Here is an 18,588-nt window from a genome sequence, read left to right on the forward strand (position 1 = left end):
TGCTGAATCCAGAAATGATTTAAACAGATCCTGTCTGTCAAAGTGAAGTTTAAAAATCTCAAAGAGCAAGACAACTTGCTGTGACCTTAAGAAAATGATGAGAAACAAACTCACTGACATCAATCGGTTTGGAAAGGGTTTCAAAGGCATTTTTAAGGCTTTGGGACTCCAGCAAACTACGGTTTGGAGCTATTATCCACAAATCAAGAAAACCTGGAACAGTAGTGAAACTCTACTAAAATTACTCCCAGAGTGCACGGACGAGTCATCCAGAAGGTCACAAAAGAACCCAGAATGGCATCTAAGGAACTGCAGATCACATTTGCCTCAGTTAAGGTCAGAGTTCATGATTCAGCAACAAGAAAGAGACTGAACAAAAATGGCATCCAGAGCAGGGTGAAAACCACTGCTGACCAAAAAGAACACGAATGCTTGTCTCATATTTGCCCAAAAAATATCTTGATGATCCCCCAGACTTGTGAAATCACCATTTAAAAACTGCATTTTGTATCGGCTTGTCTTTTTAATATTAAAGTCTGAAAAATGTAAGTGTGAGAAATATGCAAGAACTAGATTGCATTTCTCCTTTGAGGATCATCATCATGGTTTATAGTAAGGTAAGGTCTCCTATAGGTGCATAGGACTTACTCTTAAAATTTCCACTGTCTCTTCGGTTTGCCTAATCAAGTAGAACATCATTGGTTAAATCTTTTCCCTGTTTTTGGCTGATGGACAATTTATATTACAACCAGTTTGCCACCAGATTTATTCAGGGCATAAAGGAAACTTCACAGGGAATTAGTTCTTCATCCAGAGTAATGTTATGTTATTATTGACTAAATTGTAATTTGGCTTGTAACTTTGCTTAGGTGGGAGTTGTTTAAGATTTTTGTTCCATTGTCACAATTCTTTTAAACTGTCAGCTTTTTTGTCATCAAATACTTTATAAAGAAAGTAAATAACACTAAGTGAAAGTCACATCATGTTTCCATGGTGACAAATGACTTCCAGTTCATGGAATTTACCAAACACAATTAAAGAACAGAGATACATGAGGTACATCTGTCACCTAAACAAGAAATATTGTTGCTCTTTAACAGCAAAGAATAACTTTAACTTACAACATTAAAATAAGTATGGAAATGTGGGTTAAAAGTCAAATTGCACACTTGCAAACATCTATGTGGCAAAGTGGATGAGCAGTTGGACTCTTCAGTTGTCTCATACCGTAAGTATGAATGTTTTACACATTAAGCACATTATTCTCTACATATGTTTATTTGCTCTGATTTGCTATTGCCAAAGTAACATTGCTTTACTTATTATACCTAGGTTTGTTTGTGTAACCATTATGTTGCAGTCAAACTCAAACATTCAGCAGATTAAAGCAAACAGTTAATCACATGTTGCGTTATATTTTATTATGTCGCAGATTTAACTCATTTATATTCTTCCATTGTTTCTTTGTTCTGAGTATCCATGTAGGTCAGGTGTGGGAAAGCTCCCCCCAAATCCCTCCAGCATTTCCTGACTTTTAAAGTGCTGATGATGTCATGTCTGACATCACCAGGTTAATCCAAGAAGAGGGGAGTTTTTTGCACAGGCATGTTTCCTTTTGTTAGTTTATAGGATTATGAAGTGATTTGTCCTAATAGTTTTCTTATATGGAGCATTTAGCTGTGTAAATGAGTTAATCAGGAGAGGAGTGAGCTTCATGTGATTCTCAGCCATTTGTGTTGAGTTGTAGATTTCTCACCTTAAACTAGTGGTACTGGCTACACTAACAGAAGGGGAATTGACAGGTGAGGTGTGTTGCTTATTCCGTGTGCTCTTTGTTTCCTGTTATGAGTTTTGTTTTAAGTTTCACAAATAATGGGGGTGATTGTAAAAAAAAAAAAAAAACAAAAAACTGCTCATCTCTGGGAACCCAAAATGCCTTCTGAGTCTGGTTACCTACCGCCTTCCTTGACACTCTTTCACAAGCAAAATATTTCCCTCAAGAAGAGGAGAAGGAGGAGGTGAAGAACAAAACAAAGCATAAATACCTGACTCTATCAGAATACCAAAAACACAACTGCACGTGAATACAAACGTTATTCCACATCTGCTGAAGGGGTGGATGGACAAATGCTGGCTGGTGAGAACTGTTTTTACAGCTGTTTTGCAACAGAATGTCAAAAAAAAAACTGAACTGAACTCTTACCTTCAGGCACCAGGACGTCACGTGTTGGTGTTTTGGATGCTAGTTTATCACCTGATGCTAGCTAGTTTGGTTAGCAAGCTAAATTCATAAATTGTATAGACATACATATAGTGTTAAGCAAGAGATGAATAAAATACTAGAATTTTACTCACCATTGCAGAAGCAGAAACTAGCGCTGTGCCATACTACAAGCTCATAATATTGGTCACATAATCCATTAAAAATGCTCCAAAAAGCACCACCAGCAGACATAAACAGTGAAGAGTTACGTGAAATAGTGGATGAAGCCTAAAAGATAACCGGTCTGCTTCACCTACCTGTATCAGGACACCTGTCAATCAATCCAGGTGGATGCATTAGCAAAATAATAATAATGATAATAATGAAACCTAGCCATATAGGTGCTAAAACCTTTTGTGTGTGTGTGTGTTTATTTATTTATACCAGGGTGTAAACTATATTTTTAAAGATGTAAATTTGGACATTTTTAAAGTAACGAGCATCATGTGGCACAAGAAGCATTGGGGTAATTTTTTTAGCTCTGGAGATTGCCCCTTGGATAATGACCGCTGCTAATAAGTCACCATACTGCCCCTTAATTTCCCCTATGGGTATATATAAATGTCATTTATAAAAAAAACTTAAAAAGCCACAACAAACATGTTTGCTGTTGTTGAGGTATTAACCTCTTGTGCTTTGGTGATAAAACTCTTGTTTATGTGTGACATGCTAAGGTGCAATATCAAGTCCACAAGAAGAAGATTTAACCCATCTCTGTAACGCCACAGAAACATCCAAAGTTTGCTAAGTTTAGCTAACACTACTCACTTTAAGTAGGTTAAAGCCTTAGTGGTTTGGAGATAGAGCAGGTCATCCATGCCAAAGTGTCCTTGATACAGACCACAAAAACTGCCCCCAAAGTGTCTGTGGTGTGTATGTGTCTGTGATGGATAAAGAGCTGCACCTATATTGTAAAAGAGCAGTATGCAAATATTACTGTAAAGCTCTATGTATGGTCCATAAAACTGGTTTAACTTAACGATTATAAATTCAGCTCACTTTAGGACATGGAAATGAAATTGTATTGCTGCATTTTGATATTTCTATTTCTCAGTAAAATCCATTGTGGAAGTATTTTAGTAGGCACTGTAGATCATTATTGACTATTCATTTATGTAAACTGTATGCAAATTTGCTTCTGTGTTTGGCTGTTTGTATGCATCCTCTGTAATGGCCAATCTTGCCCTTCATATTTGACGTGAGGTGACTGGTTCAGCCTTGATCTGAGAGCTCTGCCTCTCACTCATGTTGTCAGATGCAACAGAGCATGCACTTCACAAACAACTTGGCCATTGCTTCAATGAAGGTCAAGATTTAAACAGCCCAATGGAATCAGGTTCTCTGTGGGGCATTGTTTAAACAGACTTACACTCAGATATTAAACGCTAATTGGAGTATCCACTTGCATTTGGCTTTTTGAACTGAATTTATTCATAAACTATTGTGTGTAATACTCATATAATCTTAGCCCCAGTGTAAAAGCCTGGTGGGTGGTCTACTTTAACGTAACCTTCCTGACTCAAGTGCACTGCGCCATAGGCTGTCACCTCAGAGCTTGGCTGAAGGATGGTGAACACCAACTATGACAAACAAGGGGGATTAAAGTGATAATCATTACTCTTCCCGGGAGGAATTAGCTAGTGGGACATCGACATTGAGGAAAAACCACAGGTGAACAAGGTCTCTGGTGCCCCATGTTTTTTTTTCCTCTTCCCAATACCCTATCTGCATGGCCGAGGGGGGATTTAATTTGCAGTAATTACTTTATTGACTCATTTTCAGGGCCGTATCACTGCAGTTTCCCATCAATAAAACATATGCCAAGATGAATAATGTGGCCAGGCACAATGGGATGCCTTCTCAAACAAAAAGACCACAGGACTGCTCTCCTGTGGTGCATGTTTTTGTCATGCTCCTTCTGCTCATTTTATTTCCTTCATCACACTCCTCACACATACTCAGCTCTTATTCTTTTCCATCTCTTTTCATGAAATCCCAACATATCCCTTTCATGTTTCCTTTCCAATGCGCCTGCTTCTCCTTTTTTTTTTTTTTTTTTTTTTGTTTAATGTTTCCAGGCACACGGGCCCAGCAGGCCTTTAGGACTGAGCCCAAGAATCTAACTGTGCGGATGGGAGCCACAGCTGTGTTGAGGTGTGAGGTGTTGCGAGCCTCGGGGACTGTGCAGTGGGCCAAAGATGGCTTCCTCCTGGGACCTGAGAGAAGCCTGCCAGGCTTTCCACGCTACAGCATGATTGGAAACCCCGAGAGAGGTAAGCCGGGATACTCACGGAATATGGTCTATGGCCTATTGAGCTTTGATGGACCTATTAAAACTAAATAAACATGTATAATAACAGAACCTCAAGAGATGCCAAAATTAGTAAACCTAAACAACTAAAAAATGAAACCATCAGAGAACTGTGTGTTATTTGCGTAAAGGGCACTTTAACATATGATTTCCCAAAGATAGTAGCACAATTTGAATCCCATGTACTTCTTTGTTTTGTTGTGACTTATAGTTTATATGGTTTAATTATGAAATGCTGCTGTCATGTCAAGATGCCCCCAGCGGTACGACTTCAAGGGGGTTTCTCTAAAAGTAAATGAGATGAGGTTGTTGTTGTTATGGCTTCGATGCTCCAATAAGCATGGCTGTTACAGGAACCTTATGGCTATTATAAAGGGGTATCATCTGGGGTGAGGTGAGGTGATGTGATTGTCAACAGCCTCTCGCACAACCCCCTTATCCTGTCACTCGCACATGAAGATTAAAAAAAAAGAAATTAAAGCAACAGAGTGCCAGATGATCTGTGAAATGTGGCAGAGAATATAGTGTGTTGCAGAATCTGCACCACAGTCTATAAAAAGTAATAGCCAATTAGAAGGCAATCCTGAGTAAGAGAAGAGCATCTGTTCCTGATCAGCCCACAACTAGACAAGCTGCACTTCACTGTTGCACAGTGTGGGAGACCACCAGTGACACATAAACACTAAGGGATGCAATGATGCACATTCTCGTGTGCGCCCTTATTCATGGCTTGAGTTTACACAAATACATTCAGAGGAGTAAAATATTTCTCTGTTGATTAACTGTTAGTGAGAAAATTATTCATTACAATAGACACAGGGTTAGAAAATCACCTTTTATATCCACAACAATGAAAAAAGAAGTACACAATGAATGTAAGGACCACAAACACACACAAGCTGTCAAACACTCATAGGCTCAGTCATAAATAAAATACCCATCAGTGCAGGTACCCTTTTCCAGGAAATGAAACTGCAGACTGATGTATGCAATCACTTTACACTGCACAGAACTAGCAAAATCATTTAAGATGACACTTGACTGCACTTTATACGCCACCAGTTTTCACTGATTGTCATCAGTGATGTTTATTGATGCTTAAAAAGACTGAAATCACATATTCACGCACAGAAGAGAGGCCGGCGTTGATTTCAGCATGCACTTATAGTAAATTTAGCACCCTTAGTTTCCCCCGAGCTGAAGCAGTAATGTAAATGTGTACTGACATGAGCCTAGATCCAGGATTTCAGCCATTTATGTGCACCAACTCTCAGTGTAAAGACAGAACCTTAAAGATAAAACAACTTTTTTTAAGGCACCAAAGCATTAGGTTTGTCTTTCTCATTTTGTATTCAAAGAATGGCTCACGAGCAACAACACAACTCTAGAAAATAGCATGCAGCCAGCCAATCAGGTAAAATGTTAATAATGAACGTCACATGTAGAGAGAAGTGAATCAGATTTTATCTTATCTAATATCAGCAAGCATCATAAACTGATAAATCATAGTCACACATAGAGATTAATTGAGGCTCTTACTGGGGCTTTTTGAGATATGTTGCTGTTATCTTGTTATACAGTATCAAATCCATCCATCCATCGCTCCCTCCCTCCATCTATCCATTTTTTTCAACTCAGGGGCACAGAAAGGCTGGAGCTTGCCTCAGCTGTCAAACGGGAAAAAGAGGGGGTATATCCTCGACAGGTCGCCAGTTCATCACAGGGTTTGCATCAAGAGACAGACAGCCACACATGCTAATATCGATACCTCAGGCTTATTTAGAATCACCAGCCCCAACCTAACAAGCATTCCTTTGGACTGTGGGAGGATGCCGCAGCACCCGGAGAAAAGCCATCAGGCACAGGGAGAGGATGCAAACTCATAAAAAGGCCTCAGTCAGCCAGCAGGTTCTTGCCAGGAACCTTCTTGATGTCAGGCAACAGTGCCTGACTAAATGATGAAAAAGGTTGTTTACATGAACATCAACAATTTCCCCTACTCTTTCCCTCTCCCTGGGGACTGACCTTTCCCACTTATGTAATAGTATGTGTTTTAAAGTTTCTGGGCTGATGCACAGATTCATATTTGCAGAAGGGAAGGCATTTTCCACTGCAGGCATAATATCTATGTAGATGTACTGTATCCAAAAATTTCAAAGGCCCTAGATGAAATAGATACAGAGTAATGGGCAAATAACCAATTCTCATTGCAGCCTCTGCCAGTCTCTACAACTTGATTGGACTATTTGTGAGTAATTTCAGGAAAGAGGAATATGATTAATAACTCCAATGTCTCTTTCTTTCTGCACTCAATGATAACTTAGATGTGAAAATTGCTTCTGGTTGGTGTTAATTATCTTGCCAGCGTACTTGACACATGTATTTGTAGGCCTGTGTGGTTGTCAGACTAAGATACTATTTTCCACATATTAGTAGGCTGTGAGCCATCAGGAGCTGGAAAACCAACGTTGAACATCATCTAATCCCCACAGGTTATGGCAATGCATCAAACAAATCAAGCCCTGTTGGCATGCCACACTATCAGAAGAGAGATGCAGAGTGAGGGATTCTGCCTGGCATCAATTAATAGACATTTTATTCAGTCTGCGTTGTGAATTTGGGATTGGATTTCATTTACCACACTGGAAATTCATTCTGAAACAAAATGCTGTGAGTATAAACAACCACTAGCATGTCAATGGAAATGCCTGCAGCTGGAGATTCTCACCAAGTGAAATGTTTATATTTTACAGAAATAAGAAAACTGGCTGTTTATAGTCAAATCAAACAGGAATGTCAGCAGTGGAGTATATTATCGTACTGAACTGATGCGCAGGACTGCCATTTAGATTTCTAAGCTGCCGTGGCTCAAGTGGTGGTTTGATCCCTGGACCCTCCACGTACCAAAGGGTCCTTGTGCAAGACAAAACCTCAGATCTACTAGTTACAGCTGCTTTGCATGAGCGTCTGTAATTGGGTAAATGAGAAGATATTGTAAAGCATTTGGTAGAACTAAAATTAGGTGCTCTCTACATTAAACCCATTGTCAGTTTCTCTTTGATAGTTAATTTTGGCATTATGTAAATTAAAAAAAAAAGGCCTCTAAAAATGCTAAATGCTTGTCAATATATAAATACTATAAATGTTAGGACCTCCTAAGTTATACTCAGTAGAAGGGGACCCATAGGAAAATGAACCCATTCTTTTTGTAATTATCTACATATGTAGCATCTCTCCAACACAGTTCATCTCTCCATCTCTGTTCCAGGCCAGTATTATCTTCAGATTGAAGATGCTCAACTGGAAGATGATACTCAATATGAATGTCAAGTGACCTCATCTGAGTCCAGCAGTGGAATCATTTCCAGGATGGCCTGGCTCGACGTACGAAGTAAGGGGGGACAAAAAAAGGTTGTGGAGTCTAATGATAATCATGTTTTCTTTTTTCTTTTTTTTCCCCGAGTAACAAAATGCATGTTAGAAGGCACAGTGAGCATCCTCAGTACTCCAGTAACATTTGTGACCTCTTGACCAGTAATCAGCATACAAAGAGCTGTTAAATATTCATTTCTATTGATAAAGAGCTTTTATTTGTGTAAGATAAGGCAATTGCATTTGAAGGACAGTTTCAAGTTACTTTGCCCTTGGTACGGCGTGTTTACTGTAGCAGTTTTATTCAATAATACACTGATCAACCACAGCATTAAAAGTACCACCAGGTGAAGTGAATCATATTGATCATCTCGTTAAAATTAAATGTTTTGATGGAAAACCTTGGGTCCTCACATTAATGAGACTGTTACTTGGAGATATAACAATTACCCAGCATTGCTGCCAACCAAGAACACAAAGGTAGTCCTGAATGGCCGTAGCCTCCCTCAGCAGAACAGTGTGCACTCCACTACATTGATGAAGAATTGCTCGAGGAACCTGACAAGGGTAATGACCCAGCATCCAGGGGTTCAGAGCTTTTTTATTAGCACAAGGGGGATCTAGACAATATTAAGAAGGTTGTTTCAGTTTTGTGCTCACAATTCTACAAACTTTTCAAACAGTATTCAAGTACTATGCCACCTTTACATGTTCCAGAAGGGTCTGTGGCTTTAACTAGCAGCTGGAAAATATAAAGAGCAGCCTGGCTTCTCTAGCAAGCCTCAAGGCGATTCATGTCTCTTCCTTGCGCAGGAATACATTTTAACAGAAGTGATTGAAAAGTTCCTTCTCAGACATGGAATGGAATAGATGTTATTGTGCAACTACATTAGACCACCTGTAGTCACTCTATAACAACCGGTGTTTCTCTCTCCCTAACCCTTTTGCTTGTGGGAGCAAGCCCATATGTGGTAAGGAAAGGACTCTAAAAGAACCTTTCTTCTCCAGGCGCACTTCATTTACTTACATCCCCCTCCCTATTCTCTCCCCCGCACAATTTCACCCTCTCTCTTGGCTCGCAGGCTTTCTCTTTGGTGACCATGGACACTGAGGATGGGGGTTTGGATAGGAGGGGCGGTTGTGGCGATTGTAGAGTCCTCGCTCTCTTCTGGGAAGGGAGCAGGTTTTTCTGACATCAATAGGCTGGCGCGAGAAATGGCGGGTAGTGTTGTACTTGAATGGCAGTATTCTACACTGCTGCAGTTTAATATGCTACGGCAAGCCTACACCTGCAGCCACAGCAGGCTTGACTCCCACATTCATTACCTCTGAGATGCTTCTTGCATGTGTGCCCACTTATATAAAATCAAAACTCTCGCTTTCTGCTTTGTCAAAACAATGAAAATATGTGTTATACCAACCAGTGTGTTGCATCAGGGATGGCTGGTAGTAGTATTAGTACTAGCATTTACCCGTGACAGACTCTTTCATAATGTTTCTGACATGCTCACATACGAGTCCACATGCTGCACATCTCAGCAGGTGTTTTTATTCAGTGTCCTGGGCTCACGTCCCAGCTGTTGACTGTTTAACATGGACATTTGTAGATGAGCTGTCGCAAAGGGCAATCAGTGAAGTGACTGACTTAAAAAGCTCTCTGCAGCCTTGGTCTTAAAGGGTTATTTGTTCCAGCCCAGCAGTTCAAGTGATTCAAAATACGTGACTAATCTGGGGCTTGATAATGAGCTGATGAATTCAATCTCCCGTTAGTGCTGAACTGGGACTGGAAACTGTGTATCCCCTTTGAAGTGCACCGTCTCTGATGAGTTTCCGATGGACTTCTCTATCACTGAACTACGGCTCCCAAGGCCCCGCACCCCTGGCCAGTCAACCATGGCCATATCCTATCAAGCTCTGCATCAAATCAAAACACTATAAAGTCTTTATGAGGAGATACAGTAGGGGAGAGGGGAGGAATTTGAAAACAAAACAGAGATTGGTGGTTGTATAATTGGATTCTTGGGTCAGGGAGAGTGATATTATGACTGGCTAATTCAAGATGGATCACCACAGGCAGTAAATAGCAGGGATAAAGGCAAAAATGTCAATAAGCCCCATCCATGGGCTTACAAAGAGATGTTTTCAAGACATTTCCATTGGTGCAACCTAACTCCTGTGTGTTTTTTGCTTCCCTGCGGAGCTTAGATAGGGGATTACTGCAACAGGCAGATCAAGTGGCAGTGAGTAATCCATGACAATAACAACCTCTACCCTCTCTGCTAAAGCCCCCTCCTCTGCTAAAACTTACCCCGCACTGTGCCCGTCACATACCTGACACATCCTGTGTCTCGGTTTATACCATTAGCCTTAGCATTTAATCCTATTAATGAACAACTCTCTCCCTCACCACAGTGCACGCCTGTACAGATGCCTCCTGCAAATGTTCAAAACTGTTTTTGATGTGTTCTGGTTTTAGACTGTTACTCATTCATTTGGCATAGTGTGTCACCGAGATATTTGTGTGTGTGTGTGTGTGTGTGTGTGTGTGTGCGTGCCCATGTGTGTAAGCTTATTATCAGCGTTGGTTGGAGGTTAGAGGACATTTTAGGAACCAGGGCTATAGCGAGGTTTTTTTTTGGTAGCTAATGAGTTTAGCACTTGAAGAGTATATAATGAGCCTTCATTTTATGATTCCCTGTTATGAATAATGGAACAACTTATAAATGGGGGCACAAGCAACGTAGAACATGGTGACTTTATTCATCTTTGTTCATGAAAAGTTCTGACAGTTGCCCAAGATATAACCTCATCAGAGGATGGGGTGTTATACACTGGTGCCATGCTTTAATTCTGACAGCGCCACTTTAATGTTACAGTAGGTTCTTTCTGAAAAGGGGAAGTTCTGCTTAATAGCAACATGAGCGGTTCCTTGTTAATTTATTTAGAATCCATCACAAAGGTGCATTTACAATTGAGCCTAAATCTGTTTTTAATGTTGCGCGTGTGTGATGCACTTGCTGTAAATGGGAGTTTGGGAGATGGATGCTGACAGATGCAGTTATGACATGTTTTGGCTGGAGCGGCGCTCGTGCAGATGAGAGGTGATGGAGGTAGAGCTTTTTGTCCTAAACACCTGTTCCACTTCTTCCCTCTGAATGCAGACAGAGAAAATGGAAAGCTGTTTCAGTGGTTTGCAACGTCAGGGATTACATGTCAAATAAATACCCTGTTCATATTGTGTATGAATAGCCAAATGTATGTGTTTCTCTGCACATACAATACTGTGTAAATCGTAATTTCTTTATATTTTGCTGGAAAATGGAAACTATATAACATAGATGGAAATATAGCATATAAGCAACATATAGCATAAGGCCTACACGAATAGTTCTCCGACCTTCTTTAAGGACATTCAAAGCTCTTCTTTAGATGTTGACTGCCTTTTTTTTTTTCTGATCTCTGTCAACATGATCCCACACGGCTTCAATAATGTGGAGGTCCCTCCTCTGGGGAGGCCAATCCATGAATAACAGTGTTTAATTATATGTTTTTCTATCCAGTGAAAGTGTTTAGGATCAATATGGGCTGAAAAATGAAACTGCTGTCAGTCAGATGCTTTCCATTGTATTGTATGGTGAATCAAAATTTAATGGTACATTTATGTGTTCATTAAACTAAATGGAAACAAATTATGTGTTTTTGTGACATGCTGCTAGTATCAAATACCTAAAGATGCAAAGTTGTCTGTTATATGTAAAAGCAACATTTGTTAATTACTTCAGTTAGGTGCCTTTTGAATAATTCACTGGTCAGTGTTAAGTAGCTTCCTCTGAAAATGGTCAGGTACAAGCGACTGAACTGAAAATGAGTTTAAAATGGTAAATGGCCTGTATTTATATAGCGCTTTACTAGTCCCTAAGGACCCCAAAGCGCTTTACATATCCAGTCATACACCCGTTCACACACTGGTGATGGCAAGCTACATTGTAGCCACAGCCACCCTGGGGCGCACTGACAGAGGCGAGGCTGCCGGACACTGGCGCCACCAGGCCCTCTGACCACCACCAGTAGGCAACGGGTGAAGTGTCTTGCCCAAGAACACAACGACCGAGACTGTCCAAGCCGGGGCTCGAACCGGCAACCTTCCGATTACAAGGCGAACTCCCAACTCTTGAGCCATGATCGTAAAAATAGATGAGTAAAAATAGCCAGTGTCCAAAGAAAACCTTTGAAAGCCATTCAGAAATCCTGGAGAACTATTGCTCAAGAAAAAAAAAGCAAATTGAAAGCAAAATAAAGAGAAAAGAGGGGGTGGCTCAAGACTTTTGCACAGTACAATATAGAAGGAAAAAAAAACATTCTTGCACACATACTGTGAAAATATGGTGTTCGACAAGATTTATCATCCAAAGATGAAACTGATGAGTTGTGTCTTTCTGGTGTTAAGAAGTCAGAGCTCCATTATTATCTATCCTATTCAGCATAAGCTTTTTAGAGACTTTCTATCCTCTGGGCCTTTTCCAATATCTTTCGGAGAATCAGGTTAGTATCACATGTTAGACCATGCAGACACTGGTGCCTGTTTTTAGAGTGAAATGAGATGAATGTAGCTTGTCTGCACATTCACTCGCCTGTGTCGGAGTGTTTGTGCGTGCAAATCTGCATTCACTGTAGACTTGAGTTTATCTTTGGGTGCTTGTGTGCAATGGAGAAAAGAGAGCATGTGCATCTGTATGTGAATGAGAAAGAAGGATAGGTGCAAAGAGCTGCCTATGCATATTGATGTGTGTCTGCTAATCTGGTTCTTATCTGCTTTATCCATCCATCCGTCCGTATTTGTCTAATAAATCGAATATTTCAGCTCAACGTTTCACATCTGAACTGCAGGATCAAGTCCTTGCCTATCTGTGTTCATATATGTACCTTAACAAGAGAAACAGAAGCGGAAAAGCAGACGGAAAGAGGAAGGATTTAAAAAATCCCACTTAGAAGTATACAAAGAAAGGGCAGAAAGAGTTAATTAAGAAAACAGCATGGTTGCTGTCTGCTCTTTGCTCTGAGTGCGTGTCTAGTAATTGAGCCGGATGTGTGTTTTATTGTTGTCCACATGTTCTATCGCAATTGTACAAATGTGCATTGGTGCAGGTTTAGCTTGACTGGGCTTATTCCCTCACATGGCTTTTCTGAGGGGATGTGATGGATGGTGGCTGTAAGTCCCAGTCCAAGCTGGAACACACCTTCCTCTGCACTTCTGCAGTTTAACTGCAGTGGTCAAGAAAGATAGTGTGGGTGGAGGGAGGTGGGCTCGGGCTGCTAGAGGGGGATGATGGAGTGAACGAGAGATAAGAGGAACAGGCCAGCATGAGCGAGCGAGGAAAAAATTAGATACCTGCCTGCCTCATTTGTGAACATATCATTATTCTTATTTTAGGATTTGTTAGGCTGCCAGACACCCCTCGAGCACAACAAGTGATGCGCCTGTGTGAATTGTGTGGGCCTGAGTAGATTGAGAGTACAGGGGCTGTCAATAGATGCATGGCCCAGTCATCTTCTCTGGGAAGAGGGAGGGGAAAACAAACAAATGCATCTCATTATTGCTGTGCGCGCCTCTGCAGTGCTCTGGGTAACCCATCACAGTCCACACAGATTCAATTGCTTCTTTTAAATCAGTTTGAAGCTGCAGCCACATCTCATCTGTCTCAATAGCAGACTAGAGCGAAGAGGTGACTCTGCACACAGCAACAGCTCCTCCTAGTGGCCACGAGTCAACTGGACGTAGAGGTAGATGTTGAATGGCTGGCTGGTTTGGTTGCTTGTGGTCCAGCTGTTGAGCCATACATTGGCAGCGGGGTTTATCTCCGGACTGAGCGGCAGCTATCTCCCTGCTCCGCCTAATCCTCCACAGCCCGTCTTATAGTCACATTTCATTCTTGCAGTATCTCTTTTCTCCTCTGCCAGTCTTTCATCTCCCTTTACACACACACATCTCCTTCCTGTACTTACCAACTCTCTATTCTGTCTGTTAACTCAGGCAGCCTTTGCACTTGATCTCTGATGAAAGAAAACAACCTTCACAGTAACCATAGTTTCTAATTCTACAAGCTCACCCACACACTAAAAGCCAGCACAATAGATGGCCAGTTATCTGTAGGCTAGTGCGTGCTTAATTTAACTGATGCTCTTGGTAAGGAGGGGCTAACAGATCTGCAAAGAATCTCTTTCATAATTAGTTGGTGACAGATTTCTCAATTTACTGCCCAAATTTTTTTCGGTCCCTTGTGTTAAAAGCTATGTGTTTTTTTCCCTTTTTTTTTCCTGGAATCTCTATTTATGGTCAGATAAAAGGATTGTAGAGAACAGTGGAGAAGTGAAGACTGCTTTGATCAGTCCAGAAAGCACATATTTAGCTTGGGGGTGATCTGAGTAGAGAAGTGTTTGGTGTTTGCTATGATAGATTAGCACTGGATTGGTTTCATCACTGTTTCATCTTTATATTTTCTTCTTGTCCACAATTTGTATTCAAACGCAACCAAACATCAAACCTAAATCATTCAAAAACTGACAGTGTGACACTCCAGTCAGTCCCAGATATTACAATCCTATTATCATATCACTGCATAAAGCTTAGAGCAATGGCTAGAAATCAGCGTAATCTATAGTTTTTTAGATGCTGATGTTAAGTTGGAAACTTGAGCTGTTTTCTCTCTTTCAGTCCCTCCGTCCAAGCCGTACTTTGACATGGACATGTCAACACCTTGGGAAGCCGGGAAGAAGTACACCGTCACCTGCGTTGCCCCTGATGCAAAGCCTTTGGCAGAAATCACACTTTATAAAGGTGAGTCATGCTTTGTGCTCCATTAGATTTTTATCTTGATGGTCAGGCTGACAAGCTGGAAGGAAGGGCCAGCCGCCTTTTTGATATTCTACAGTCTGCCATGCGTATAGGCCTCAACCTGAATATTTTCACAAGAAAACACAGAATAAAATTCGAGTCCACTAAAGGCTTCTTGTTTCTTAGTTTTGTTTTGGTTTTTTTAAATTGCAGAGTTGAAAGGAGGATACTCTGTGTGGGAGGAAATAGCCTGAACATTTGAATTTCCAGATGTTTGTTTCACAGTTTCATGTAGAGTCAATTTATTGCAGGTTCCTTGTTGTTTACAAAAGCATCTACAATATTGCCATCGCTTTGTTTTTACCTCTTCTTCTTCTGTCACACCTATTACGCTGTATCGTGCTGAAACCGAGCGAGAGATGTTCCCTTTGTTCCAGCGGTGTGAATTTGTCTGCGGGGTTGTGCTGTAGGTCTAACATATAATTTCATAGTTTCATATTTTTAGACCACGTGCGCATGATTTCTGCATGACGGTCGCGCACACATATGCACCATAGTCCAGTATTTGCAATTCTGCATGAGAATAATACTGGTGTTTGTGTTTCGCATGAACAAATTTACACACAGTATTCTTCCTTTTTTGTGCGCCTTCTCCCCATTGTGTCTTTTAGATGGAGTTGAGCTGACAGGTGCAGAGTCTTTCTCCACGTCTGGCTCAAAGGATAAGCTTCTGAACGCGCATGCTGAAGTAACGTATGTGTTCAGCTGCCTGCCAGACTCATTCTCCTCACCAACCTGCTCAATCTCCCCAAGTCTGTCTATGTTTCTTGTTTCCCTTGTTTTCACCGTGCTCTTATTCTCGCCTTCTGTCTTAGTGAGTACAATGAATTTCTGCACACACACAAACTGCTTCTTGGCACTGTGGAGTTGAATTAGCTTCTGTCAAATGCACAAAATTACATTCCAGCAGCGAGACAAATCCAATCCTTGCTGGTTCGCCTGGTGCCCATACATTAAGCGGGGCCATAGATTACTTTAATCCCGCATATCTCCTCTATGTCAAAGATAATAACCTCTTGTCATATCTTCAGATAACATTGGTACTGAGGAGCTGCGATGTTGTTTAACTCTCAAGCAGAGAAGCCGAGGTCTTAAGCAATATTGATGCTTCTTCCACATATTCACGCTGAGCATACACAGCAGTGGGCGATATGTGATGGTTACAGTTGTCACTGAACTGTAGTTTGATATAGAAGATGTAAACAGAGAGAGTAAACTAGACTCGGAATAAATTCACTGTGTTTCTAAGTACATTGCAAAGTGCCTTGCTTTTATTCCCATGGCTCCTGACAACACACAGAGCGTAAAACAGAGTTGGGGTACTTACATATTAGCTAAAACCATCTGTTTTTTTGTTTTATTTAACACTTCTAATATTCCACTACATTTATCATTTAACCAGTGACAGATACTGGTTATCTTATTTTGCAAATAACTGTTAAAATTATCCTTTTTTTCCACAAAACTCAAAGACTAGAGAAAAATAACAACACATTTCTGCCAGAACGTTGTGTTTTTCCTACCCCATTATTCACCTCATGACTTCTAAGATTTATGCTTTTACTGGTGTTCACAGTACACTCACAGACAAAGACAGGCACTTTATCATTGCAACTATTAAAATCAAATTATGCGGAAAGAAAAAAGAAAGCTAAACCAGCTGCTCAGTGAGCAATTTGTACGCGTATGTAACAGATTTGTCACTCGGTGAAAAAATCTTTGCAAAAGTGTTTTCTACTTTGATTCTCTTCTGAAATTGTGTGAGTTTGTGAAGAGAATTGTGCCTCGTAAAAATGTGTCATTAGTGAGGGTTGTAAAGTCTTCAACTTATGTTAAAGGATAGAGAGGATACTGAGCTTTACTCACCGGAAATTATGAGACAGGTACTGCTGAATTAAAGGTGAGAAGGGAGGGTTTATATTGCTGTGTTCGTGTTTCTGCCTACATCATTATCATCAGTGTTTGCCCTGCAAACATCATTGCAAGTCAGCAATCATTCTGAGATATCGTAGATTGCAACGAGTGTAAATATACCTCAAAATTAAGCGGGAGAAGTTGCGAAACAATATTGATGCATTGATGTAAATAGCAAATTAGTTTATGCTTTTATTTACACCCATCTTTGTTGGGTACACCTTACTAGTAATGGGTTGGATCCATTTTTCCCCTCATAACTTTGTGGTAAAGATGCCACAAGGTGCTAGAAACCTTCCTCTGAGATTTTGGTCCATAGTGGCGTGATAGCATCACAGTTGCTGCAGATTTGTTGTCTGATCTGGATGTTCCACATATGCCAAAGGTGCTCCATCTGATTGAAATCTGATGACTGTGGAGGCCATTTGAGTGCACTGAACTCGCTGTCCAATGTTCAAGAATCCAATTTAAGATTATTTGAGAATATCCTGCTGGTAGCAGCCATCGGAAGATGGGTACACTGTGGTCATAAAAGGATGGACATGCAACAAAACTGAGAAAGGCAATGTTGTTTAAACAATGTTTAGTTGGTATTAAAGAATCCAAATTCTGCCAAGAAAATATCCCCGCCTGAGCTGCTGCTACAAGGCAGCATGGATTCACGCTTTTATGCTTTTTCCACAAAATTCTGGCCCTAACATCTGAGTGTCACAGCAGAAATTGAGACTCATCAGATCTAAATTCTCTCTTTTGCAATTCTGTTGAGCCTTTGTGAAGTGTTGCATGTTAAGAGATGCTCTTCCGCATTGCTTGGTTGTAACAATGGATTTTTTTGAGCTACTGTTGCCTTCCTAGCAGCTTGAAGCAGTCTGGTCATTCTCTGACCTCTGACATCAACAAGACATTTTCACTCAGAGAATTGCCGCCTCGCTGGATATTGTCTCGTTTTTGGACATTCTCTGGAAACCCTAGAGATGGCTGTGTGGGGAAAATCCCAGCAGATAAGCAGTTTCTGAAATACTCAAACCAGCCCATCTGGCACCAACAAACATGCCACGTTCACTTAAATGAACTTTCATCCCCATTCTGATGCTTGTTTTGAACTTCAGCATTTCATCTGGGCCATGGCTACATGGCTAAATGCAATGAGCTGCTGCCATGTGATTGGCTGGTTAGACATTTGCGTTAGCAAGCAGCTGCACAGCTGCACAGCTGTACCTAAAAAAAGTGGCCTGTGAGTGTATATTGAACTATATTTACCTTCAGTGCTGTTTGTCATTTGCACCTTCCCTAAAACCTGGTCTCCTGACTCTGAGTCAGATACAAGTCATGTGTCTAACTCATTCCTCATGGATAAATATATTACATGATACTTGTCACTTTGTTTATCTCACCAGACTTCCTAAAGGCTAAAAACATCCCCAAATCCTTGCAACCCTTGAAAAGGCATTTGATTGTGACCTTACACTGGACTGTATTTACATCGATGTGTCAATTTTTTTTTTATGAAACGCATTTGAATATCTTTTGGGATGATGGGATTTTTTTTTACAGCTTTATATCTTTCAGTAATAGTTTGTTATTGTCATTTCTTCTGTCCTTCTGTTACCTCTTAAAGGGTCACTGCTCTGAGTTCTGACAATGGGAGGGAGTTGGCCTGTCACGCCATGAACCCCACCCTCCTCAAGCCTGTGGAGACCACAATGGCTATGAATGTGTACTGTGAGTGTCTCAACCTGTCTTTAAACTGATGGCCAACACCCCTCATTTTATATAAAACACACACACTCTACCACACAGGAACAGAACCCGAGGGGGGCCCTTGGGTATCCGGCA

General features: G+C 40.8%; 1 protein-coding gene across 3 annotated transcripts in view; it reads left to right on the top strand.

Annotated features, from left to right (window-relative positions):
- The first annotated feature begins 1,586 nt into the window (after positions 1-1,586).
- The window catches only part of nphs1 (NPHS1 adhesion molecule, nephrin), a 38,848-nt gene continuing 21,846 nt past the window's right edge, over positions 1,587-18,588 (top strand). For 2 of the 3 annotated variants that reach the window (XM_040029503.1, XM_040029501.1), the window contains exons 1-6: positions 1,809-2,137; positions 4,342-4,536; positions 7,843-7,965; positions 14,659-14,781; positions 15,450-15,531; positions 18,371-18,474. In XM_040029503.1, coding sequence (XP_039885437.1) covers positions 2,128-2,137; positions 4,342-4,536; positions 7,843-7,965; positions 14,659-14,781; positions 15,450-15,531; positions 18,371-18,474 — 637 coding nt within the window. In that variant the 5' untranslated portion in view covers positions 1,809-2,127. The other variant, XM_040029504.1, reaches the window with a different exon arrangement.

The sequence above is a fragment of the Simochromis diagramma genome, unplaced genomic scaffold, assembly GCF_900408965.1.
Source record: "Simochromis diagramma unplaced genomic scaffold, fSimDia1.1 OVJJ01000361.1, whole genome shotgun sequence".
Taxonomy (NCBI): Eukaryota; Metazoa; Chordata; class Actinopteri; order Cichliformes; family Cichlidae; genus Simochromis; species Simochromis diagramma.